We start from the raw sequence: 26,765 nt of genomic DNA on the forward strand, positions 1-26,765 counted from the left end.
CATAGACTGCATCATCTGACTGCAGCATAGTCATCATTTATGCTGGAAAGGATCCTTAAGATCATCAAATCCAACCATTAACCTAGTACTGCCAAGTCTACCACTACCCCATGTCCCTAAGTGTCACATCTACACTAAATACGTCCAGGGATGGTGACTCAACCACTTACCTGGGCAGCCTGTTCCAATACTTGACAACCCTTTCGGGATTAAGGCCATTTCTTCTCTTCCTATCACTGTTACCTGGGAGAAGAGACTGACACATGCCTCACTACAACCTCCTTTCAGGTAGTTGTAGCAAGCAATAAGGTCCCCCCTGAGCCTTCTTTTTTCCAGAATAAACCACCCCAGTCCCCTCAGCTGCTCCTCATAAGACTTGTGCTCTAGACCCTTCACCAGCTTCATTGCCCTTTTTTGGACACACTCCAGGACTTCAATGTCTTTGTCATTCGGGGCCCATAACTGAACATGGTATTCAAGGTGCAGCCTCACCAGTGGGGACAATCACTTCCCCAGTCCTGCTGGCCACACTATTTCTGATACAAGCCAGGATGCCATTGGCGTACTTGGCCACCTGGGCACACTGCTGGCTCATGTTCAGCCAGTTGTTGACCAGCACCCCCAGGTCCTTTTTCATTGAGCAGCTTACCAGCCACTCTGCTCCAAGCCTATCACACTGCATGGAGTTGTTGTGACCCAAGTACAGGATCTGGCACTTCACCTTGTTGAATTTTATACGATTGACTTCAACTCATCAATCAGACTGTCCAGATCCCTCTGTAGAGCTTTCCTACCCTCAAGGAGATCAACGCTCCCACCCAACTTGGTGTCATCCGCAAACTTATTGAGGGTGCACTCGATCCCCTCATCCCCCTCATTGATGAAGATATCAAACAGAACTGGCCCCATTTTTCTTCTCCTGGATTTCCAGTTTATCTGAAATCTATAGCATTTTGCCCACTCGTGTGTAGAACACTGAAGGTTTATAGGTCAAGTAAGTATGTATGCCTAGGCCTTATATCTATCTTATCTCTTTATTAAGACCAATATCTAAAATATAGCTCTAACTAAAGAATATCTTCCAGACTCATCTAATTTTACTTTGAAGGCCTCAAAATTTTGAGAACTCCCTGTTTCCCATGGAAATTGGTTTTACTGGTGTGGTGGTTTAAAAACCATCTGAGAATTAAACTCCAAATAAGCTGCTCCCCCCTTCCCCCCCACCTGGTGAGAGAGGGACAAAGGCAGAGACTGTGAGTTGAAATAACAATTTACTGAAAACAAACAGCAATGGAATAAGAAATGCACAGTAACTGCAACAATATTAATAATAGAAGTATACAAAAGAGAAGGTGCTTTACACACAAAAGGTATTCACCACCTTGACTCAGTTCTGCGTGGCCACTGAGACAAAGACAAGATGGCAGATACTCTCCGCAGCAGGCATTCCCTGTCCCCAAGCTTGAGACAACAAAAAACAATGACAGACAACCCCCCAAAAAAACAGATCAACTGCATTGTGTCACGTCTCGAGCTTCCGGACCACTTGCTGGTTCAATTCCACATGGTGCCACCTCTTGGAGTTGTATTTTTCCTGAGTGACAGGAAGGAATGGGTGGTGGTGGGAGAACAGAGTCTGCAGGGCTGGTCCCAGCAAATTCCCCAAGGAAGAGGCAGAACAAAATGGCACACTTCTGGCATGCACTCACGTTTTTCATCCTCCTGAAACCACCCTTACCCCCCCGTGATGACATGGGTGGTATAGAATAGCAAGCAAGCCACACTTCACCCCCTCTCTGTAGCCAGGACCACTGCTTAATTATAAATACAGTTAAATATGTGCCTTTCATCTGAATTTGTTTGACTTAAGGCTCTATCTATTTCTTCTTGATTTATATTTGTCTGTTAGATAAAAAGTATTTTTGTCTTCAGTATTCATGAAGGTACCTTTATGAAGGTACATGTATAAAATATTTCTTGCTAAAGTAATCAGACTATACTCTTTGTCTCTTCTGAGTTTCTCCAGTTTTGTTCATTTCTTTGCTTCTTTCCCTCCAGGTTTTTTAACATCCCTTTAAATATGTCATTCCAATACTTGTCTCAACAATGCTGTAAAAGAGGTAAAAGCCTCCCAGTTTGTGATTACTATAATTTCCTTAAATATTGTATTTTCAGGTTTTTTTCCAACCCAAATTTTTTACCTTCTAGTGTTTTCCTTTTGTTATATCTAAATAACAAGGAAAGATAAATACTCTAGTAGCTCTATTGCTGAATTTATTACGATTTTTCTACACAGTTTAATGTAAAGAGCATTTCTATAATTACTTTATGGCCCTGTACAACCAACATTTTTCTGTCATGACATTTCTCTGTTCTGTTATTGCCAGTCATAAAATAGCTGTAATAATCTTGCAGTGAGTTGGTATTGGTTCCATGCTAATATCAAACATTTAATAGTGGCTAGAAATTGAATTTTACTACTGAATACCAGCATGTTTAGGTTTTCTGCTCTGAAACTTCATATGAAAATTACTAATTTGCTAAGTATTCATTTCATACCAATGCTTCATGCTTTGTAAAAGATTTGCATTTTAAAAGAGAGACATTATTATAAATATATTTGTGTCTTTTCTAAAATACTTGGATTTGTTATGAGTATTATGAATTTGTGACAGGTTAATGAAAAAATAATAATAGTCGCTTCACTTAAGTGCTATGTATATTTTAATTATTTTTAAAGTTTGTTTAAAAGGAATGTTTAATCAACCTTTATTCAATTTCACAAAATTTGCATCTGAAAAAGCCTTCTAAGCTCTTAGTAGTTCAGAACAACTGAAATTTAGGTGAGGCAACCTCTGCAAATGCAAAAAACCCCAAACCAACAAACAAAAAACCCCCACCCTTAGACAACTCTTTCTTTCTTTGTATTTTTTTCCTGAACATTTTTACCAGATAGTAAATGAGTATAGTGTTATTGAAGTAAACTACTTGCATTAAAGTACAAAGTGCTTTGCCGTATTGGTGCTCAGTCCCACGAACACGCAGAAGTGAGGACATTTTCCAAATGGGATTTTCCTGTAAGCTGTGAAGTTAGAGAATCAGAAAATACTAGCTAGAATGCATTCCCTCTATCAGAAATATCTGTCTGACTAAAAGTAGGAGTTCAAATAATATTTTAAGGCAGGTGTATTTTTTTATAATCACTTTCTGATATAATATGTTGCATCTGAACCAGTAACTTTTTGCTGTCATTGTTACTCTGAAAGGAGAATGATGATAAAACAGAGCACATGTTTTATTTTGCCTCAGGCAATTGTTCTTGTTTGAGTAAATAGAACCAATGAAGGAACAGGTTTTCAGTTCAGATGCTTTAATCCAGAATGCTAAAATGGAGGATAATCTTCTTACACAGGACCGAGGAGATGAATTCACTTATACTGGGAGTGGAGGTAGAGATCTTTCTGGAAATAAAAGAATTGGAGAACATTCATTTGATCAAACATTAACACACATGAACAGGTAAGTTTTCGAGACTAAATTAAAAAAAAAATTCCAGACCAAAGAGTTCTTTAATTTAAAAGTGATATTTTGAAAAATTTATTTGCTTATACATCTTCTGCTACTGTAAACAGTGATGCCTTCTGCTGTTTAGAGGCATTTTGTCAAACATGGTGTTATTTTGATTTAAAGAATTATTTATAACTAATGAAAACATATTGCTATATTACAGATTCAGTTGGCATCTATTTGTATCTATTTTATATTTATCTATTTGAAATTGTCCAAGACTTCTTATGAAAAGACTTGGTTTTCAGGTGATTAGAAGTTTGCCAAACTTAAACCTTTTAAGCTGAAATTTTTTGTGCTGGGTATTTGCCTTAGATTGTTCTCATAAAGTTTCATCTTAAATGGTTTAACAATTTATGAAAGTTAGGTATGAAGAAAGTATGTTAATTTACCCATACTAAAAGAAATCTTATATATATTTGATAGCCTTTAGTGCCTTCATACCTTGTATGAAGAACAAGGAATTAGTATCATTTTGCCTTTAGGTTGTGTAATTTCATGTTCCTGATAAAAGTTGGCTTATTTTTTGCCAAATTGTAGGCAAAAACAATTGACTGAAGAAAAAAAAAAGGTTTGAAAAATTAAATTGGAAATTTGCCTAAAGTATATTTATGTTCTGTAAACAGTCTGCCTAAACTCTAGGAATTCTCAATACCTTTACATTTCTAAATATATACCACCTGCATGAAGCAACTAACCATGCAGTGGCTATAGGGTACTAAGATTGACTGGAACTCTCTTTACCAGATCTGACATTGAATGGGCTATGCTTCTGTCAAGCACCAAAATTGAGTGGGAAGGTAATCTTTCAGGTTTTCTGATGGTACTCAGAGGAGAAAGGAGAAAAGCCTTACTGGGATACTGACAGAGAAGGAGGAGATAGATGTAACAGAAGCAAGAGTGTGGAAAGAAAAGAGACAAAAAATAGATTTGGACAGCAGGTTTATAGTGGCTTTTAATCATTAAAGCAAACTTTATTGGAACCTGGAATAAAACCTAAGCTCCTTAGTCTTTTTGTTCCTCTGATGTCAGCAAATGGTTGTGAAAGCCACTGGCAAAGTATGTGTCTGGTTGCTTTGTAGTAGTTGAGATGCATGGAGTATAATGTGGTGCTACCAGTTATCCATTTTGACTGGCTAGTGGTAGTCTTTGCTTTGGGTCTAATGTTCTTAACCCTTGTGATGATTAAAGTAGGACAGTTTGAATGAATGTAATAGAATCAGATTTGGGTTTTCATTTGTCCAGAATGTTTTCTTTTTTGTCTGCACAAAAGAAATACTTTTAAAACCTGCATTACTTCACCTTTCCTTACTTTTCTGTATATTGCAGGCTGTAGATTTTGCCATATTTTTCTGAGTGCCACTGTTTCTTTTGTGGTCCATGGTTGGGTTTGAACCTGATTCCAGAGACTTTTGTTCATCCACACTCAAATCAATGTATGGCAATAAAAATATTTTATGTTTAAACTGTTTAGTCAGGCAGGGATTCATACTATCTTACCCCAAGTGTCTATAATAGGACACATATACAAATAGTGGATAAAAGTGATGTTGTGATTTAACCCCAGCCAGCAACTGAGCCCCACACAGCCCCACTGGTGGGATCAGGGAGAGAATCAGAAGGGTAAAGGAGAAAACTCATGGGTTGAGATAAAGACAGTTTAATAGGGAAAGCAAAAGCCATACATGCAAACAAAGCAAAACAAGGAATTAATTCACTGCTTCCCATGGGCAGATGTTCAGCCATCTCCAGGAGAGCAGGTCCCCATCACATGTAACGGTTACTTGGGAAGACAAACGCCTTCAAACATCCCTCCCTTCCTCCTTCTTCCCCCCACTTTAAATACTGTCATATGATCGGAAATATCCCTCTGGTCAGTTTGGGTCACCTATCCTGGCTGTGTCCCCTCTCAATTTCCCATGTAGCCCTTGTCTCCTCATCAGCATGGCAGTGCAATAAGCAGAAAAGGCCTTGGCTCTGTGTGACCCCTGCTCAGCAGTAACAAAAACATCTCTATATTATCATCATCATGTTCAGTACAAATCCAAAACAGCCATGTACTAGCCACTGTGAAGAAAATGAACTCTATCCCAACCAAAACCAGGACAAGTGAGTGCTTCAGGAGAGACTCAGAGCAAGCTGGAACCTACTTCTGCTCATCAATTATATGGACATCCAGACAGCTGAATTTAGACAATATAAATACTATTGCTTAATGTTGCTCTACATTATTCTAAAGTTCCTTTAGGGAATGCTAGCTGTCTCCATAAGATTTTATTCACTTCTGTTCCTTCTGGAGGGATTAAGGTTTATCCATAAAGATTTTCACTTCCTACCAAAAACAATACTTACCTCCTGATAGAGTTTGAAGCTGGCTCCCTGCCAAGTCTCCAAACCTTACCACCAGAAGTCCCCCCCCCCCCCCCAAACCTCAGGGAGAAGAGGGAGAAAAAAACAACCAACTAAGAAAAAACCCGAAACGAGAGAGACAGCTAAAGTGATATATATAAATATATTTACACTTATATATACAATTTAAAATATATACAATTTTCACAAGGGAAGGGGAAAGGGGAAGGGAACAAAACCAAAATAAAATATATATATATCCCAAATCAGTAGCCCGAGATCTAGTAACTAAAGAGTTAGCAAAGGAAATATATCACCACTCTCCTTGGGACAACTGAGAGTTGCTCCGGGACGATCGCCGGCAACCTCCGTCTCCCAAGGTCGACAAGGCCTCACCAGGCCTCGCTCCCCAACACGGCAGACTCAACAGCAGGGAACCTGCACCTCCAAGCCGCCGGAAGGAAAGAGAGCGAAGGCCTCTCCTCCTTTCTTCTTATAATCTGGCTTACGTAAAAATCGTAGGGAATACTGGGTAAATCTGGCCCCTTCCTTGGTTACAAACTGGTCACCAAGGAAGGCCTAGCCCAAACCACCACACCTCCCCATGCATACAAATTCTTATTGTCATTGTCACAGTCTGATGAGACTGAACTGTTTGCTAAAGAGGATGAGTTATGAGGTAGACCAAACTCCTCTCTCTCAGCAATTGTAATATCAAAATTAAGGGGCTTTACTCGAGGAAAATGTGGAAAAACAGAAGAAATAACAACCCTTTATTGAAAGATATATGTGTGTTGGCAAAAACAGCAGTAAAACCACAGAAGAACTAGACAGTAATCTCAGAGGGGAAAAAAAACCCCAAAAAACAACAACGCCCTGTTATGGCCTGCAGGGGAGCGCTGTGGGATCACTGGAAGGTGTAGGACCTGCAGTACCTGGTCGTGGTCGGCAGGGGGCGCGGTGGGCTCCGGCAGTCACACCGCGGGAAGAGGGGGGCTGGAGAGAGCGGTCCCGGACCGCGTGAGGAAGCCGAGAAGGAGATGGGGGTCCTCCCCTCCGCGGGGACGAAAAGAAAAAAGAAAGGCAGGCAGTACACTCCCACGGGGACTCACCGCAATCTCAGGTGGTGGTGTCTCAAAAAACTCCCCCTCCTCTCCCGCGGGCAAGCAAACTCTCCGTTGAGGCACAGCAGCTCCAGGGAGCGGGACAGTCAGGCAGGTCAAAGACAGCAGGATGAGAAGTCGAGCTGACCAGGACGAACAGCCAAAAGAAAACTAGACCTCCGGTCCCCCTCCCCAAAAAAAGAATGCCTGTCTGCACCCAAGGAGCCAACAACGCGGTCTGCCCCTCACCCCTCCGAACAGAACCAGCCCCCACCTCCCTCTCCCGTCTCTCCAAATGGGCCATTAACCTAGGCAGGCTACATCCTTTGTAAACCCAAAGGCCCCCCCCCCCCCCCCCCCCCCCCGTTTTTTTTTTTCCTTGGAGTGGGGCAGGGGAAGAAAAATTCCCCTGATTTCCTAATCTATAACAGTCATCCATTCTTAAAGTTAACATGGGATGTGGGAGAGGCTCCAACTAAACAAGGGAAAATATTTTTGTGGTGTTTGCTGATATTCAAGGGGGAATGGCTTCAAACTGAAACAGAGTATGTTTAGATTAGATATTAGGAAAAAATTCTTTACTGTGAGGATGGTGAGGCACTGGCACAGGTTGCCCAGAGAAGCTGTGGATGCCCTATCCCTGGAAGTGTTAAAGGACGGGTTGGCTTGCTCTGAGCAACCTGGTCTAGTGGAAGGTGTCCCTGTCCACAGCAGGAGGGTTGGAACTAGGTGATCTTTAAGGTCCCTTTCAACCCAGGCCATTCTATGACTCTATGATTTATTCTTTTCTGAATCTCTGATGATCCATCTATATGCTTCTAGATCAAAAATACATAGAAAAGAAGAACATTATGGTTTGCTTGTATATGAATTCGTTCATGGCATTTAACTCCTAAGCTTAGGTAGTTAATGGACTAAGAACAGTAATATTTGCTACAGATATATTTTTGGATAGTCAGTATGTACTTTTTTCCATGTGTTATTTTTTTGTAATGTTTATCAATTCATGTCCACTTTAAAAGTCTAAAAATATGCAGTAATATGGAATAGTCAGAGAGATAATTTGCCATTCTTACAACTTTTTAAAATCCTTCCATGTTACTTGAGAAATAATTATTTTAAAAAAAAATTAAACCTCAAGATTTCTTTTATTTAACTGTACTAGCTGAGTTTTCATTGTGAACATTAGGAACTAAATATACTGTATTCCCATTCTCCCACATGGTAGAGTTGATCTCAATGCTTCCATTGATATTGCAGTCTACTGAAGAATTCACTGCAAATTCTTATTCTGCTCAGTAAACATAATAGGATAAAGCAAACAAATTTGATCTTGTCACACTGATTCTCAATAGTGTGTTGCATGAAGCAATCTGTTTTATAAAGATATTTAATGTGATTTTCAGGGCACTGGCCCTTAACTGTGATGCCCCTTTGGATGATAAAAATGGAGCAGAGTCTAAGAATTGGAGAGCTGGTAAGCCAGTCCGAGTAGTGCGCAGTTCAAAAGGACGACGGATCAGCAAATATGCCCCAGAGGAAGGCAACAGATATGATGGCGTTTACAAGGTATGATTTTTACTGTATATATAGCTATACATTTGTCTTAAGGCATGTTTATATGTCTTTTGTGTTACATAGCAAACTCTTCATTATGGCTTTTGAAGGAATAATTCTTTTGTTACCATGAGGATAGTTTAGCCTACTTCATTCTGTAGTGAAATGAAATGGAAGTATTCCATTCCATTCTAACTGTGGCACTGAAAGACTGTGCGGCAGTTCACACAGATGTACGTGAAGAAAGGGCTGTGCGCTCTGCCAGTTATCAGTGCTTCCTGCTCTACTTACCCACAGAAGCATGGTGGCAGAGACCTGGCAAGGGCTGTGCTCTGCAGAAGCTGAGAGCCCACCTATCTAGCCAGACTACCCTGGAATGAATGGAGGCAGCCACCCACCAGACAGTGTCCTATCAGGGAAGCTGCTATCCAGGTGGAGGGCTGTAAAGTCTGTACCCCACACCCCTGGGTGGAGGAGGGTGCAAGCTCCACCTGTGGAAGGTGTGTTCTGGTGGAGTCACTCAGGCAGCAGGTGGAGGAGCTGAAGGAGGAAGTTAACGGGCTATGCTGTATTAGGGAGGGGGGAACAAGAAACAGAGTATATTTGAGAGTTTGCAAGAAGAAATACTAGGGTCCTGTGGCACTGACCTCCAAGGACTTCCAGACAAAGAGCTTCAAAAGCAAACAGCACCCTGGAGAAGGAGGTGCCGTGGTCTCTGGTGACCCATGCCAACAGGATATCACCCCCACCCATTTCCTTGTATGTACCAACCAGCAATAGATATGAAATCTTGACAGCAGACAAAACCAATGAACAAGATTCACAGAAAGAAACCTCACCAGCAACACATATTAAAGCTGCAAAAGGAAGAAGCAAGTGCTAGTAGTGGGTGACTCTCTGCTGAGAGGTACTGAGGCACTTGCATCAGCTGGCCTGATATACAGTCAGGGAAGTTTGCTGCTTGCCAGGAGCCAAGATCCAGGATGTGAGGAATGCTCCCCAATCTTCTCCAAAGGCAAGAACCGTAAGTCCAGCTACCTCAAGTGCTCACCAGTGCAAGTACCAATGCAAGTCCATGTCGGGGTTAACAGCAGGTCTGCCAGAAGGAAGACAGGACTATAGAGGCAGATACCCTGAGCTTTCTGCAGATTTAGAGCGAGCTTGCTGGAGCTTAGTCGCTGTGAGTCTACAGGTGCTGAATCATCGTGTGTGCTACAGGGCGGCCGATCCTGATGCATGTTTATTTGCAGACACCAATCGTAATGTAACATGTATGTTATGCCAAGAGCTATAAATGTTGGTGACTTGTTACAATAAAGGATCTATCGATCTATATATCTATCCCTCTCCTGTCCTGCTTTTGGAAGAAGTCTGTTTCTGTGTCACTTTGACCATCTCAACAGCAACAAGTCCAGACACCTTAAGTCCATGTATACCAATGCAAGTAGTCTGGGCAACAAACAGGAGGAACAAGAGCTTGGTGCCCAGTCTGAGAGTTATGATGTCATAGGAATCACAGAAACTTGGTGGGAAAACTCACATGACTGGAAGATTGCAATGGATGGCTACAAGCTCTTTCAAAAAGACTGGAAGGTAAGAAGTGGAGGTGGAGTTGCACTTTATTTAAAAGATAAATTTGAATGTATGGAGGTGAATTATGGAGATCACAAAAGTTCTATCAAAGGCCTTTGGATCAGGATTGGAGGGATCATTACCAAGGGGGATCTTATGGTAGGTATCTATTACCATCTTCGCAATCAGGGTGATGAGGCTGATGAAACCTTACTTTGGCCACTCAAGGAATTCTCAGGCCAACAGAACCTGGTCATCATGGGTGGCTTCAATTACCCAGACATTTGTTGGGAAAACAACACAGCAGTGCACAAGTTGTCCATCAGGTTTCTGGAATGCATTGAGGACTGCTTCCTGCTACAGATGCTGGACATGCTGACTAGGAACAGCACATTGCTTCATTTACTGCTCACAAACCAAGAAGACTTACTTGACAACATAACTACCAATGGTAGCCTTGGATACAGCAATCACAACATTGTGGAATATCCTGCCTAGCATGCTGAAGACCCTGTATTTTTGAAGGGCCAACTTCAATACACTCAGAGCCCAGCTGCGAGGGAAGCATCCATGGAGGGCAAAGCAGCCTGTGACTGTTGGGAGTTGTTCAAGAACAGCTTCCTGGAAGCACAAGAACAGTCCATCCCCTACAAAGGGAAAGGAAGAAAGCAGAACAAGATGCCACTCTGGCTTAACAATGAGCTTTTGACTACTTAAGGGCAAAAAAAGAAACATACTGGCTATGGAAAAGCAACCAAATAGCTATCAAGGACTACAAGAACCTTGCTAGGGCATGCAGAGATGCAGTCATGAAAGCTAAGGCTCAGATAGAACTGAAATTGGCCAGAGATGTCAAGAACAACAATAAAGGGTTCTTTAAGTATGTGAGTAGTAAGCAGAAGCACAGGGAAGACACAGGCCCATTGCTGAACAGGGCAGGCAAACTAGTCACTAATAATGCTGACAAGGCAGAGGTTCTCAATACTTTCTTTGTCTCTGTCTTTACTGGTGTAGCTGGACCCCAGATCACAGGAGCAAGTAGCTACAACAACACATGTCAACCCATGAGTAGTGGAGGAAGGGCTGGTCTGTGACCTCTTGCAAGGGCTCAACCCACAGAAATCTATGGGCCTGGAATCCATCCCAAGGTGTTAGGAGAAGTGGTTGACATTGTTGCAAGACCACTGTCCAAAATCTTTGAAAAGTCATGGAGATCAGGGGATGTCCCTGATGACTGGAAGAGGGCAAATGTCATACTCATCTACAAGAAAGGCCCAAAAGAAGACCTAGGAAACTACAGGCCTGTTAGTGTTGCTTCAATCCCTGGGAAAGTAATGAAATGAGTCCTCCTAGAAACTACCACAAACCAATTGAAGTAGGTGATTAGGAAAAGACAGCACAGATTTGCCAAGGGCAAATCTTGCCAGACTAACCTGATCACCTTCTACAGCAAAATAACATCTTCTGTTGACATGGGGAGAGTAGTGGATGCTGTTTACCTAGACTTCAACAAAGTGTTCAACACTGTTACCCACATCCTTCTCCTGCACAAACTGGCAAGACACAGATTGGTTGGGTGGTCTGCAAGGTGGGCAGGAAATTGGCTAACAGGTCGCACTTAGAGGATGGTGATCAATGGTTTTTACTCAGACTGGGAGCCTGTCATAGGTGGGGTCCCCCAGGGATCGTTACTAGGTCCCACTCCGTTCAACACTGTGGTGGGTTGAACTTGGCTGGCCACCAGATGCCCACCAAACTGTTTTATCTCTCCCCCTCCTCAATGAGACAGGGAGTGAAAATAAGATTAAAAACTCATGGGTCAAGATGAAGGCAGTTCAGTAAAGAAAGAAAAGGCATGCATGGAAGTAAATGAAAAAAAAATAGCTTGGGTAAGTTTGGTCAGTTGTAAGTATTTATAAGAGGTAATTTCAGGAATGAGAAACAGATACAATGAGATGGTTAGAAAATATGTAAATGTATCAAATTATGTGAGCTGACCCAAGCTTACTAAAGGGATATTCCATACCATATGACATTGTGCTCAGCAATAAAAACTGAGAGAAAGGAGGATGAGCAGGGGGCATTTGTTATTAAGGCATTTCTCTTCCTAAACATCTGCTACTCATACTTCAGCCCTACTTCCCAGTAAGTGACTGGATACTGGCTACTGATGGGAAGTAGAGAATAAATGTTCATAAGAACTGGCTATTACTTGGGACCCATCTGTCAAGATGGTTACTCAGGACAGGAGAAGCAAAGTGTTTGATTGTTGGGTACCAACACTGGCTTGGTTTGGGTCATCACTGCAGTCACCAGGTTCCTTGCAAAGATTACTTTTTGTTGGTTCAGGTAGTTCCTGCTACCTTACTTCCTACAACACACAACATTCATTACAGATTATTTCCCCCAAGTTAAAATCCCTTTGAGGTACACATTGGATCTCCCCATCCTTTCACATTACACACCAAGTACATTCAGGTCCTTGAGCAAAGACAATCCTGCAAATGGGTTTGTCTTTTCCCAAGGGAGGAGCAGCCCACACCTCCTTCCCCAGAGACTTCCTTACATGCATGCACTACAGGCACCTTATCTCCTCCCACAGTACGTAGAGGCTTCTGTTTGGGCAGGGCCAGGCTGATTAGCAAATTCTTCTTAGCTTCTTCTAAACTTATATCCCAGTGCTTCCATGCCCCATTTCCCAATGCTCTCAACATAGTCCTTAACAATCCATTATATCTCTCAGTCTTTCTGGAGGCTTGTGAGTGATAGTTTATGTGATGAACTTAATCAATGCCATGTTTCTTGGCCCAGGAGTTTATGAGGTTATTTTGGAAATTAAGCCCATTGTCTGACTCAATTATATCTGGGATACCATGTGACCACAAAATTTGTTTTTAAAGGTCCAGGATGGTGTTTCGAGCAGTGGCATGGTTTACAGAATATGTTTCTAGCCACCTGGTAGGTGCTTCCACCATGGTGAGTATGTAGCGCTTGCCTTGGCATGTTCATGGCAGTGGGCCAATATAGTCAATTTGCCATATCAGAAACCCAACCACTGCTCTCTATTCCAGGGAGACTACCTGTGTGGCTTGATTGCTGCACGTTTCACATTCATGAGTCTTCATGGTCAACTCCACCCTTTGATCACAAGCCCATCCATATGTTGCATCTCGCCAGATGTCCCGATGTTTCGTGGGCCTATCGAGCTACAAATAGCTCACTCTTACACTCCCAGTCCAGGTCCAACTGAACCACTTCAATTTTGACAGTCTTGTCTGCCTGTTTGTTGTTTTGATGTTCCTCAGTGGTGCAGCTTTTGGGCATGTATCTGCATGACGCACCTTCAGAGTCATGTTTTCTATCCATGCAGTGATGTCCTGCCACAATGCAGCAACTGATGCTGAAAAACCTCGGAATAAATAACTGCTCAGAGACTTTGCATCTTTAAGCAGTGTGCTGGTTTAAAAGTTAACCAGCAGGGGAAACCAACCCAACTCAAAAGAGAGATTACAAGTCAGAATAACAATTTAATAAAATAATACAAAAAGTACGACCACACAGACAAGCAACCGGTCCTAACCCACAAAGCCCAAAAGTACAACCCAGCACCCCGGGGCACAAACAAAGCGGTGCTCCCTGGGCCCCCCCCCTTAGTCCAAAGCAAAGGGAGAGGGGAAAAACCTGCCGGTGGAAGAGCTGCTGCAGTCCGGTCAAAAGTGGTGATTGCAGTCCAGCTGAGGGTGGTGGTCTCAGGCTGAGAGCGGTGAGCTGCAGTCCAGTTGAGAGCAGTGAACTGCAGTCTGGCTGAGAGCGGTGAGCTGCAGTCCTCCTCTGGATCCCACGAGTGGTGGAAAGGTTCCGAAACTCCAGGTTTATATATTCTCCAGCTCAGGCAGGAATGCTCAGTCCCTCCCTCAGAGCGGGGAATTCCATAAAAGGATGCTCAGTCCTTCCCTCAGAGTGGGGAATTCCATAAAAGGGCATGAGGACAGGAACGTCCCCCCACCTCGCAGGCCTCTACTGACAACAGTTGCTGGGAAATGGCATGGAAGGCTATAGAATACACAGTTTTGGGCTACACCCATCCAGTGATGAATCGGTCCCAGCTGTTCTAACTAGGACAAGCAGCAAGGTATTTGTTTATTCAACACTGGGAGCAAGCCAGCTCATGCTGGACAAACTTGCTCGGCTCAAAAGTGCAAAAGCAAGCCATTTTATGCACTTTAGATACATGGTTACGCTTTCTAACATGCATATTAATAAGTAGACTGGTGTCTGGGCGGAGACTTTCCAGAATTTTCCTTGGCACATGTGCAGTTCTTCACTAGGGTGGTCGCCACTTGAGCCTTTATCCCCTGGTGGTCGCCACGCTTGTTCTTCCTCAATTTGACCTCTTCAATTTCTTTGGTAGTGTGGTGGTTTGAAACTCCCAAGAATCTAACTTCTAGGTTCAAGCCCCCTCCCACAATTTGCCTCTGTGAGAGAGTTTGTTTCCAGACACAACAAAAGACTCAATATGGGAGGAAGGGGAAAATATTTACAAAGGTTTATTTACATACATATATATATTTACATTAAATTAAATTTCTCCTTTTCTTCAATAAAAGTCCAAGAAGAAAAGAGAAAAGTCTTTCTGTCACTTCTCAGGCCACAGTTCCTTCATTTCAGCTTTTTTATGGCACTGGTTAGTGTCCTCCATTTTTTCCAAGGCAGCTGATTTAAGTATGGCAGTCAGGATTTTTGTTCTTACTTTGTAGAAATTCCAGCCCTGAGCCCGAGCCTTCGGGGGATTTCCTTGTAGATCTTCACTCCTCTTGGGTTAGAACATTGAAAGCAGCTTTCAGTTCAGTTTTACCAAAGCTCTTCTGCTCTGTCTCAACTTGCCAGCATGATAGAAGCAGCAACAGCAGCAGAGGGCAAGGCCACCTCCTCCGCATTCCATCTTGGCTCAGCTCTCAGGAAGACTATGGGTTTTTCAGCTCCTTTCTCTCTCTCTCTAGCTGCTGCTTCATTTCGGGACTCCCTAAGGGTTTGGAAGTCTACCACTCCTCTTCAGGAGGTCTCTGGGTTTTGGGAAAGTAATACAGTCTTACCCCAAACCAGCTCTGTTGAGTTTTCCTCTGTTTTGTTGCCAGCTCTCCCTCCTGCAGGAACATCTCTGTGTCTTTCAGCCGGCTTCACGTTATCTCTCTGCTACTGGCTATCTTTTTGGCTTTTAGCCACCGTTGTCTCTGTTCAGGACTGCTCCGCTGCCGCTTTCAATGTCTGCTGCTGCTGACAGTAAGGAAACTCTTTCAGCTCTTGATTACGGGACCCGGTCCAGCTTTGACACTATACTGGGTCTCCTGTAGCCTCAGCTGGGGACTGGGGGCCCTTGGCCCTTGGCCCCCAGAGGGGCTCACTGGCTCCCTGCTTCCTCCTGGCTCAGATCATGGCTACCTACCTTCTAAACTATCTTCACCACCTTCTCTTCCGTTTCTGTGGGTATGTAATTTCCATAGGGCACGTATGAACTTTTGATTGGTCCAGTATTATCAGTGGGGCAAACCATTACTATCCCAGAGAAAAGTTTTTTCAAACCACCACAGGTAGGTGACTTGAATTCTTCAAGCTTGCAAAATCCTGCCTCTGGGCCTTCTATATCTTATTCAAACATCTAGTTTACCTGATTTATTACCTAGTGGTCTATTGTATACTACTCCTTAGCATTCTTTCTATAACAAGGACTTTGGTCCAGTGAGCAGAACAGAACATGATATTAACCAGTGCTCCTAAAAATGTTCTTCTAGCAAAACAGGTAGAGTAAACATTAGGCAATTACCTTCTCCTGGCTCAACAGGGCAAGGTATACCAACTGAGCCATTGTTAACTTTTTTTGTGCCTTTTTGCCATCACAGCCCAGATGGGTTTACCCCTGCCTTGCCAATTGACCTTCTTCCCTTGCTGTAGCCACCCCCATAGGGCATTAGCCACCATCCAGGAGTTAGTATAGAGATACAGTACAGGCCACTTTTCTCGTTCAGCAATCTTTAGGTCTAGTTGGATGGCTTTCACTTCTGCAACTGAACTGATCACCTTCTCCTTCAGTGGCTTCAATGACTTATGCAGGACTCCACACAGCAGTTTTCCACTTCTGATGTTTTCCTTCAACACGACAGGATCCATCAGTAAACAGAGCATAGCATCTTTCATCTTCTGATAACTCATTGTATCGTGGTGCCTCTTGGGCATGAGCCACCTCCTCAAGCAATGCTCAAAAATCTCTGCCTTCTGGCCAGTTCACGATCTCTTCCAGGATTCCTGAGGGACTGAGTTTTCCCAGACAAGCTTGTTGCCTGATCAACACTACCCATTCATTTACCCTCTTAGTGTCAGTTGCATGATGTGTAGAGGAGATGTCTCCTTTGAACATACAGTGTAGAACAGGCAATTGTAGCACAGCTGTACCAATAACTTCTGAAATGTCTTGAACTCCCTCATGTGCTACTAGTATCTCTTTGTTAGTCGGGGTGTAGCAGGCCTGAGATCCTCTATACCCCTGGCCCCAAAACTCTATAAGTCGACCTCAGGTTTCTCCTGGTGCTTTCTGCCAGAGGCTCCAGGTGAGGCCATGCTCCCTGTCTGTAGTGTAGACCACATATTGCACAGTTGGTCCTGTATGCACAGGTCCAAGGGCTACCACACAGTCTATCTCCTGTTTGATCTGTTCAAAGGCCTGCTGTTGTTCAGGGCCCCAGTCAAAATGGTTCTTCTTTCATCACTTGCTCGAGAGGGCTCACAGGCTGATTATAACCCAGATACGCATTTGTCTCAGACTGATGAGACTGGAATGTTTGCTAAAGAGGATGAGTTATGAGATACACCAAACTCCTCTCTCTCAGTAATTGTAAATTCAAAATTAAGGGGCTTTAATCGAGGAAGTGTGGAAAAAACCAGAAGAAATAACAACCCTTTATTAAAAGATATATGTATGTTGGCAAGAACAGTGACAGAACACAAAAAAACTAGACAATAGTCCTGTACCCAAAAGTCCCCTTTAAACAAAAGAAAAAGGTCCTAATTGTGGCAGTCCTAATTGTGGCCTGCAGGGGCGCTGTCGGGTCACTGGAGGTGCAGAGTCTGCAGTTCTCTGTGGTGACCTGCAGGGGGCGCTGTTGGGCTCTGGCGGTCACCACGCATGGAGGGGGTCTGGGGGGTGGTCTCGGGTCGCAGGAGAAGCCGAGAAAAAGAAAGTGGGGGACCCTTCCCCCAGTGGAGGAAAGGGGGAAAAGAAAAGCAGTCCACCCCCAACAGAACTCACTGTTGTTCCCAGGTGACGGTGTCTCAAGGTTCCTCTTCTCTCTCTCTCAGTGAGCACAGAGCTCTCCGATGAAAACACAGTAGGCTTCAGTTGGAGTCACGAGGCAGTGTGCAAAGCCAGCCGAGACCAGTGATCGGCTTCACCAGGACGAGAAGCCAGAAAAGCCCGGCTTCCAGGCTTTTTTTTTTCCAAAGAATGCCCGCACACAGACTCTGTCTCCATTCTACCGAGGGATCTCCACAGTCTGCCCCCCTCCCCTCTGAGGAGTGCCAGCAACCCCCCCAAAAACTCCTCCCCTCTCCCCCCAGCCTCTGACGGGCCATTAGCTAGGAATTCAGCCAGATCATTTGTAAAGCTAATTGACTCCCTTCCCCCCACTCACTCCATTTTTTTCTTACAGTGGAGCAGGGAAAGAAAAATTCCCCTATGGGATTTTATAACCTATAACAGCATTCTTCAGAATCACACAAAGGCCTAGGAAAGCTTGTCTTTCTTTCCTGTTACCTGGTGGGGACATGGCTGTTTTCTTATTGAACACATCCCTTGAGTCTGTGAAAATGCATCTTGCTATTTTATTCCCCAAAACTGGATGTCTTGTGCAGGTCCCTTGACCTTGCTTTGTCTTATGGCAAAACCAGGTTTGGAAGAATCTGGATTATTCTTTTCCCTTTCTCAAACACTTCCTTTTCTGTGTTGCCCCACACAAAGATGTCATCAATGTATTGCAGGTGCTCAGGGGCTTCACCCTGTTCTGGTGTAGTCTGGATCAGTCTGTGACAAATGGTAGGGTTGTGCTTCCACTCCTGGGGCACTTGATTCCAGGTGTACTGGATACTCCTCCATGTGAAAGAAAACCGTGGCCTGCATTCTGCTGCCAAAGGGATTGAGAAAAATGTATTGACAGTATCAGTTGTGGCATATGACTTGACAGCCTTCAATTCCTATTGGAGCTCTAGCATGTCCCGTATGGCAGCACTCAGAGGTGATATGACTTTGATCAGACCATGAGAGTTCACTGTTAACCTCCACCCTCTGTCAGACTTTTGCACTGATGATATGGGACTATTAAATGATGAGTGAGTCATGATGATCATTGCTTTGCTCTCCAGTAGGGAAAGCAGGTCATGGATGGGAACCAGGGAGTCTTGGATGATGTCACAGTAGCAATTGGCATCTGCTGTTCTTCCATGCACAGTAAGCCCACAACAGAAGATAGCTGTTTCATTTTCTCTCTATTTGCAGTAGCTATGCCAAAAGCCCATTGGTACCCTTTTGGGTCCCTGAAGTACCATCTCCTGAGATAGTCTATATCAAGGATACACTGGGCTACTGGGCCAGTCACAATGGGGTGCTTTTTCCACTTGTCCCCTATTAAGCTCACCTCAGCATCCAATATAGACAGTTGTTAGTATCCTCCTGTCAGTCCAGAAATCCAGATGGGTTCTGTATCCCTGTACCTTGACACTAGCATACACTATGAAATAATGTCTATCAAAGCCTTATATTTCTGTGGATCTGATGTGCCAGGCCATTGAATCCACACAGTCCAGTATATCCAGTCATCCCTTTCCTTCCCCTGGCTGAAGCCAGGGACCCTCTATTCCTGCTCCTGATCAGAGTATTCACTGTGTGACCCATGCAGGGTCAGATCAGAGGTCCCTTTGCCAGAATCAAGGGAGGTGATCTCAGTCCTTTATGTCTGGGAGATCACTGATTACCTTCTTGGGTCTCAACATCAACTACACTGACAGCTTTGTTGGGCATCCCCTTCTTAGCAGCTGTTTTTCCCCTCAGATTGTGTATATGGGCTTCCAGTTTAAAGGTGGGTCCACCATCTCACTTCCTCATATCCTCCCCCTGGTCACACAGAAAGAACCAGAGTGTGTCTTGTGGCCTGTGCCTAGAGCTCCCTTTCCCTCTGACCAGGGCAGGAGTGGACTGACTCTGTGGGTCACCTCTGACACACAGGGCACTGGCCTATGGGAATGAGGAGGGACAGTGATTTTCTTCAAAATTTTGGAGTTGGGAAGATGCTCTCTCCACAGCTGGTGTATCTATATCTGAGCAATACATTTGTATGGGATCTGGCTGGGATGGAGTTCATTTCCCCATAGCAGACCTCACAGTGCTGTTAGAAAGGTGTTGATAACACACCAGTGTTTTGCCTATGGCTGAGCAGCACTGGTACAGCATCAGTGCTGTCTCAACATTCTTAACATCAAGGGGCTGGGAGGGGACACAAGTAGGCCAGCTGACCCAAACTAACCAAAGGGATATTTCAGACCATATGACATCAGCTCAGATATAAAAGCTAAGGGAAGGAGAAAGAAAGGGGGGCATTTGTTATTTGCAATGTCTGTCTTCTGGAGCAACTGCTGCATGTGCTGAAGCCCTGCTTCCCAGAAAGTGGCCAGACATCACTTGCTGATGGGAAGTAGAGAATAACCCTTTTTTTTCTCTTTGCATGTGCACGTGCAAACCTTTGCTTTTGCTTTAGTAAACTGCCTTATCTCAACCTATAAGTTGTTTTCCATCTTATTTTCTCTCCCCTGTCCAGATGGGAAGGGGAGTGGTAGAGTGGCTTGGTAGCCATCTGACGTCCAGCCAAGGCCAACCCACCACAACATTGTTACCAAGTTGTTAGAATATGATGTTGAGGCATTTTGGACAACCTTCCTCCACATGGCCCATATGCACAGGACATCATCTGCATTTTCAGAGACCTCATCATTATCTAGGTTACTGTATATGACTTCCAGCATCATTAATTCTCTCATGTACTGGATGCCTTTGTCATTGAAAGTCCACATTCCTTGGTAATTTGCAAGGTCTTCCTTGAACAAATATCTAGCCCTCTACACTTGACAGGAGCCTCCTCCAGAGACTATGAATTGTTGCCTCTTTCCCAATTCCTCCGTTAATTCCATGGTTTCTAGTAAGGGATCACACTTGTTGGGTTTCCTTACCTTCCAGTTGTGGAATGTTGGCCCCATTATCCCAGCATCAGAGCAGCCAGGCAGCAATCCACTCACCTGGCTGGCAGCTGTAATCTTGATGCGTGTCTCAAAGTTCGTTCAAAGTCATGTAGTTTCTGCCTCTTGCTTGATTTCTCTCACTTCTTCCTCCCATTTCTTTGCTAAAGCACCAGCTTTCTGATTGGCCCCTTCCTCCTGCTCCCTTACTAATTGATGATATGGACCAGTTGGCCTCTTTGTCCACTTTTTTTGTTTTCACTACCGGATCAATTATTGTAGTTGGCATTTGGATACCTTGTTTCAACTATTGTGTTCTTAGATGTAGTTTGTATGCCAGTCTCGATCATGGCACTCTCAGAAGTGGTTTGGGTTCCTGTCTTAACCACAGTTCTCTGATAGTATAGAATTGTAGCTCAAGAGGCACAGGCCAAGCCCCAGTACAGGGCTAGAAGCTGCTGGTCTTCATTGAGACAGCAAGGGACCCTTCTATCAAGTGGCATGTCAATTCAACAGGATTACTTGCTGTTCAGGTGTAAAGTCCTAGGCTATGGGAGGTGTTAACCACCCTAGGCACCTGCCCAAATCCTTCCAATATTGCCTCACCCAAAAGTGATCTCCTCTTATGCCAGGACAACACCAGATTCCACAAACCCAAGAATAAGCCAACCATGTTTATTAGTAGTATTAAGCAGCTCACATAATGGTGAACAAGGACCTCAGGAACTTGTGCAATAAACCCACCTGCATCAGTCCTGGATAGGAAGAGGGAGCATTCCCTCATTCTCTCCACAAGATACATACCCCAGCACAGTAAAGGCATCAATACCAGGGCAAAGTGCATAGCCACTGTTTGTATTAACATTTTCCCAGGCTCAGAAAAATAAAGAGAAAAGCAGTGCAGCAAGCAAACTCCATGATCTGCATAGAAGCTTGCCACCTAATAACTACTATAGCTATAGCACACTCAATTCAAAACTGCTGTTGTCTCATACCCCACACTGGGTGCCACAAAGGACTGTGGTGGGTTGACCTTGGCTGGCTACCATTTGCCCACCAAGCCACTCTATCATTTCCCCCCTTAGCAAGACAGGGGGAGAAAATAAAAACTTGTGGATCAAGATAAAGAAGGTTCAAAAATGAAAAGGCCATGCACAGAAGCAAAGGAAAACAACAAAAAAAATTCTTCTCTACTTCCTGTCAGCAGGCGGTGTCCAGCCTCTTACTGGGAAGGAGGGTCTCAGTAAACATAGTGGATGTTTAGGAAGAGAAATGCCCTAATGATGAATTCCCCCCTGCTCCTCCTTCTTTCTCTTAGCTTTTATTGCTGAGCACTACATCATATGGTATGGAATATCATAAAATCATAGAATGGATTGGGTTGAAAGGGACCTTAAAGATCATCTAATTCCAAAGCCCCTGCCATGGACAGGGACACCTTCCACTAGACCAGATTGCTTAGAGCTCCATCCAACCCAGTCTTCAACACTTCCAGGGATGGGGCATCCACAACTCCTTTGGGTAACCTGTTCCAGTGCCTCACCACCCTCTGAATCAAGAATTTCTTCCTAACATCTAATTTAAACCTACTATCTTTCAGTTTGAAGCCATTCCTCCTTGTCCTGTCATTTCATGCTCTTGTAAAAAGTCCCTCTCCATCTTTCTTGTAGGTTCCCTCCAGGTACTGGAAGGCTGCAATTAGTCACCCCAAAGCCTTCTCTTTTCCAGGTTGAACAAGCCCAATTCTCTCAGCTTTTCCTCATAGGAGAGGTGCTCCATCCCTCTAATCATCTTGGTGGCCCTCTTTTGGACTTGCTCCAACAGGTCAGTTCTTCCTGTGCTGGGGCCCGCAGAGCTGGATGCTCCAGGTGGGTTCTCACCAGAGTGGAGTAGAGGGGCAGAATCACCTCCCTTGACCTGTTGACCACGTTTCTTCTGATGTAGCCTAGGATACAATTGCCTTTCTGGGCTGCAAGAACATATTGCTGGCTCATGTCCAGCCTCTTATCCACCAGCACCATCAAGTCCTTAGCAGGACTGGTCTTGATCTGGTCATCCCCCAGCCTGTATTGATACCAGGGGTTGCCCTGATCCAGGTGCAGCACCTTGCACTTGGTCTTGCTAAACCTCATGAGATTCCCACAGGGCCACTTCTCAAGCTTGTCCACGTCCCTCTGGATGGCATTCTATCCTTCAGGTGTGTCAACCACACCACTCAACTTGGTGCAAATTTGCTGCAGGTGCACTCTATACCTTCGTCTACATCATTAGTGAAGATATTAAATAACACTGGTCCCAATACAGACTCCTGAGGGACACCACTTGTCACTGATGTCCATCAGGACTGAGCTTTTGACCGCTACCCTCTGGATGTGACCATACAACTAATTCCTTATCTACCTAACAGTCCACCCACTGAATCCATCAATCTCCAGTTTTGAGAGAAGGGTGTTGTCGGGGACCATGTCAAAGCTTTACAGAAGTCCAGATAAATGGCATCTATGGCCCTTCCCTTGTCCACTGATGTAGTCACTCCATCATAAAAGGTCACTAGGTTGGTCAGGCAGGACTTGCCCTTGGTGAAGCTGTGCTGGCTGTCTCGAATCACCTCCCTGTCCTCCATGTGCCTTAGTAAAGCTTCTAGGAGTATCTGTTCTATGATCTTCTCAGGCACAGAGGTGAGGCTGACAGGTTGGTAGTTCCCAGGGTCCTCCTTTCTACCCTTTTTAAAGATGGATGCAATATTTCCCCTTTTCCAGTCACCTGGGACTTCGCCTGACTGCCATGACTTTTTGAATATCATGGAGAGTGGATTGGCAACTACATCAGCCAATTCCCTCAGGACTCTGGGAGGCATCTCATTGTGTCCCATAGACTTTTGTACATTCAGGTTCCCTTTGGTCAGCTTGGATCAGTTGTCCTGGCTATATCGTCTCCCAACCTCTTGCCCACCCCCAGCCTACTGGCCTTTGGGGTTAGGGCAGTGATTGGAGTGACAGCACTGATGCTGTGCCAGCACTGCTCAGCAGTAGCCAAAAAATTTGTATGCTATCACCACCTTTCTAGTTATAAAAACAAAGCACAGCACTGTGAGGGCTGCTATGGGGGAATTAACTCCATCCCAGCCAGATCCAATACAAACATCTTCATAAATTATCTGCACGATGGGATTGAAAGCATCCTCACCAAGTTTGCTGATGGCAGGAATCTGCGTGGTGAGGTGAACGCATTAGAAGGGAAAGCCATCTTACAGAGAGACCTGGACAGGTTGGAAGAGTAGGCTAGCAAGAACAGTATGAAGTTTAACACAGATGTGCAAAATCTTGCACCTGCGTTAGAATAACAAGAGCCCAGTACAGGTGAGGATCTGTGTGGCAGGGGAGCAGCCTTTCTGAAAGGGACCTGGGGGTCCTAGTGGACAAGATGAACCTGAGTCAGCAATGTGTTGCTGCAGCAACAAAGGCAAATCAGATCCTGACCTGCATCTGCAGGGGCATTACTAGCAGAGATAGACTTGATCATACCACTCTCCTTGTTAGGTCGTACTCTCTTTACAAGGAGCCATATGGAAAAAACAAGGTGCAAAAGGTACAAGTTGCACGGGGAGAGGTTTCATCTTGATATAAAGAATTACTTTTTTTAAAGTGAGAACAATCATTCACTGAAAAAACCCCCCCAGGGACACAGCAGAGTCCCCATTGCTGGAGGTTTTCAAGATGTGGTTGGACAGGGTGTTAGATAATGTCATCTAGGCTCCCTTTCCCACAAAAGGTGGGATCAGATGATCTTTCAACATCCCTTCCAACCTGGGCTGTTCTATGATTCTATGATTATTCTATTCAGAGCAGTGATAGTAGAACACAGTCTATAATAGGATATATGGAGTTGAATATGTAAGCTATTTTTGTGTGTGCTTGCTGAGTCATATTCATCCCTGGAAATCAATTGATTTCTTCACTCCTTCCAGTTCCATTTCTAACTTTTCATACACTTAATGTCTTCTCAGTATCTGGAATAAAGATGTCCATCTTTTATTTATCAAAATACAAACATTTCCCAACTGAGAATAGATACTTTAAAATAGTAACATATTATTCAAATTTCCTGTCTTTGCCTTGAGTCAATAAAGTATAACTACCTTCATGTGTTTGGCTTGTGGTAAATTAATGACTATCTAGCAGAACTATCTGTTAGTTCAACTATCTGTTGAGCTTTTGAGTAGAATTTCTTACATTAGATTTGAGAAGTGAACTTTGGACTGTTTAAGGAGTTGATGAATGAGCTCCCCTGGGTACCATGTACCTGTCCTTAAAGACAGAGGAGCTGACTAGAGCTGGCAACTCTTTAAGGCCACATTTCTTAGAGCACTAGAACTCTCTATCCCAGTCTGTAGGAAATCGAGCACAGCAGGCTGGAAACTGGTGTGCCTGAGTAAGGATCTGCTCCTCAAACTAAGGAGTAAGAAAGAAATACACAGCCAGTGAAAGCAGGGAAAGGTAACCTGGGGAGTACAGGGATATGGTTCAAATGTGTAGGGATGGGATCAGGAAAGCTAAGCCACAGATGGAACGGGACTTGGCAAGGGATGTGAAGAATAACAAAAAGGGATTCTATAAGTACATAGTTCAGAAAAGAAATGCCAAGGAGAGTGTACCCCACCCCAATAAGCAAGAAGGGTGAACTGGTGGTGACTGATATGGATAAGACTCAGGTACTCAATGAGTTCTTTGCCTGTCTTCACTGGCAGTCAGGCTTCCCACATCTCTCAAGTCCCTGATCCTCTGGGTGGGTGGGGGAAGGAGTGAAGTCCCTTCCACTATAAGCGAAGAGCAGGTTCAGGACCACTTGGCGAAGTTGCATAGCCACAAGTTTATGGGGTGTGATGACATGCATCCCAGGGTCCTGAGGGAACTGGTTGATGTTGTCAAACCACTCTACATCATATTTGAAAAGTCATGGTGGTCAGGTGAAGTCCCTGGTGACTGAAAAAAGGGAAACATTGCATCTGTTTTAAAAAGGGGAGAAAGGAAGACCTGGGGAACCACAGATCGGTGAGCCTCACTGTAGGGGATTAGCTAGCAGGACAAGGGCATATGGATATAGCTAAAGCTATGGATGAGCTGCTAAAGTATAAGACGCAGTCTGACTAGGCCCATGAGAAAGTCTCAGACAGCAGGGCCGTGAGAAAGCGGCAATGTCTTTGGGTATTCTAAATTGAGCTGAAAAACAGGAGCTTGGCATTACCAAAACAAAGACACTTAACGAGCCACCTGTGTAAACAATGTAAGGCAGTTAAAATGATATCACCACCTAACTGTGGACCAATAATGAGCCTAATTTCTGTAATATTCATGAGCCTATTATAGAGTGTATATTAAGCTGCTGTCAATCTACAATAAACGAAGTTCCTGGATTCTTACATTAAGTGTCTAGAGCTTTCCGTCGCGACACCTCACCACTGGGCCTGGGAAGATCATGGAACAGATCCTCCTAGAAGATACGCTAAGGCACATGAAAGACAAGGAAGTGATCTGAAGCAGCCAGTATGGCTTCACTAAGGACCTGACCAATCTGGTGGCCTTCTATGATGGAGTGATGGCAACGGGTCACAAGGAAAGACCAACAGATGTCATTTATCTGGACTTCTGTAAGGCCTTCAATAAGGTCCCACATGACATCCTGTGGTGGAGGGAAACAGTTTTCCCCCTGAAGTTATAAAATGGTAAAACCCCAGGGGGTAGTAACCCTTGAAGTTTGAACCAATGAGCGCATTTGCAAAATATAAACATATCACAAGCAGAACAGAAGAGAAGGTAGTTGTGGTTGTAGAAGAAGTAGCCACGTTGTGAAGACATGAGGAGAAGCAGCAACAGCCCCACTGGGGGCTGGGCCTCCCCCAGCCCCTGGTTGGGGGCTACAGGGACTTGGAACAGTGTAAGACTGGGCTAAGTACCTGTAGTTAGGAAACTGGGGGATGCTTCTCCACTGTCAGCAGCAGCAGTAGCAGTGGCAGTGGCAGAACTGTACTGACCAGAGAAACGGTGGCAGAGAACCAGAAAAGACCGAGCAGTAACAACAGACATGCAGTAACACAGAGAGAACTCCTGGAAGGAGAAAGAGAGTCAGCAGCAGAGAGAGAGGACAACACTAAACTCTACAGACAGAGTTTTTGGGGTAAGAACTGAACCAAAAGACCCCAAACTCCTTGGAGACCCCTCCTAGAAGGGAGGTGTGAAGTGCAGTAGCACTGCAGAGAGGAACTGAAAAACTCAGGCGTCCTGGAAAGTTGGACTAGGACGACCAAAGGAATGCAGAGGGGGTGACCTTGGCCCCCCCCCCCCCCGC

At 44.3% G+C, this 26,765-nt stretch overlaps 1 protein-coding gene across 1 annotated transcript in view; it reads left to right on the forward strand.

Moving 5' to 3' along the window:
- Positions 1-26,765, forward strand: part of LOC113959316 (E3 ubiquitin-protein ligase UHRF2-like) — a 124,713-nt gene that overhangs the window by 88,543 nt on the left and 9,405 nt on the right. Inside the window, exons 9-10 of the mRNA XM_027668244.1 lie at positions 3,413-3,519; positions 8,426-8,588. Of these exons, the coding sequence (XP_027524045.1) occupies positions 3,413-3,519; positions 8,426-8,588 (270 nt within the window). The remainder of the gene's footprint in view (positions 1-3,412; positions 3,520-8,425; positions 8,589-26,765) is intronic.

This window comes from Corapipo altera, unplaced genomic scaffold (genome assembly GCF_003945725.1).
Source record: "Corapipo altera isolate COAL_440 unplaced genomic scaffold, ASM394572v1 61287, whole genome shotgun sequence".
Classification (NCBI taxonomy): Eukaryota; Metazoa; Chordata; class Aves; order Passeriformes; family Pipridae; genus Corapipo; species Corapipo altera.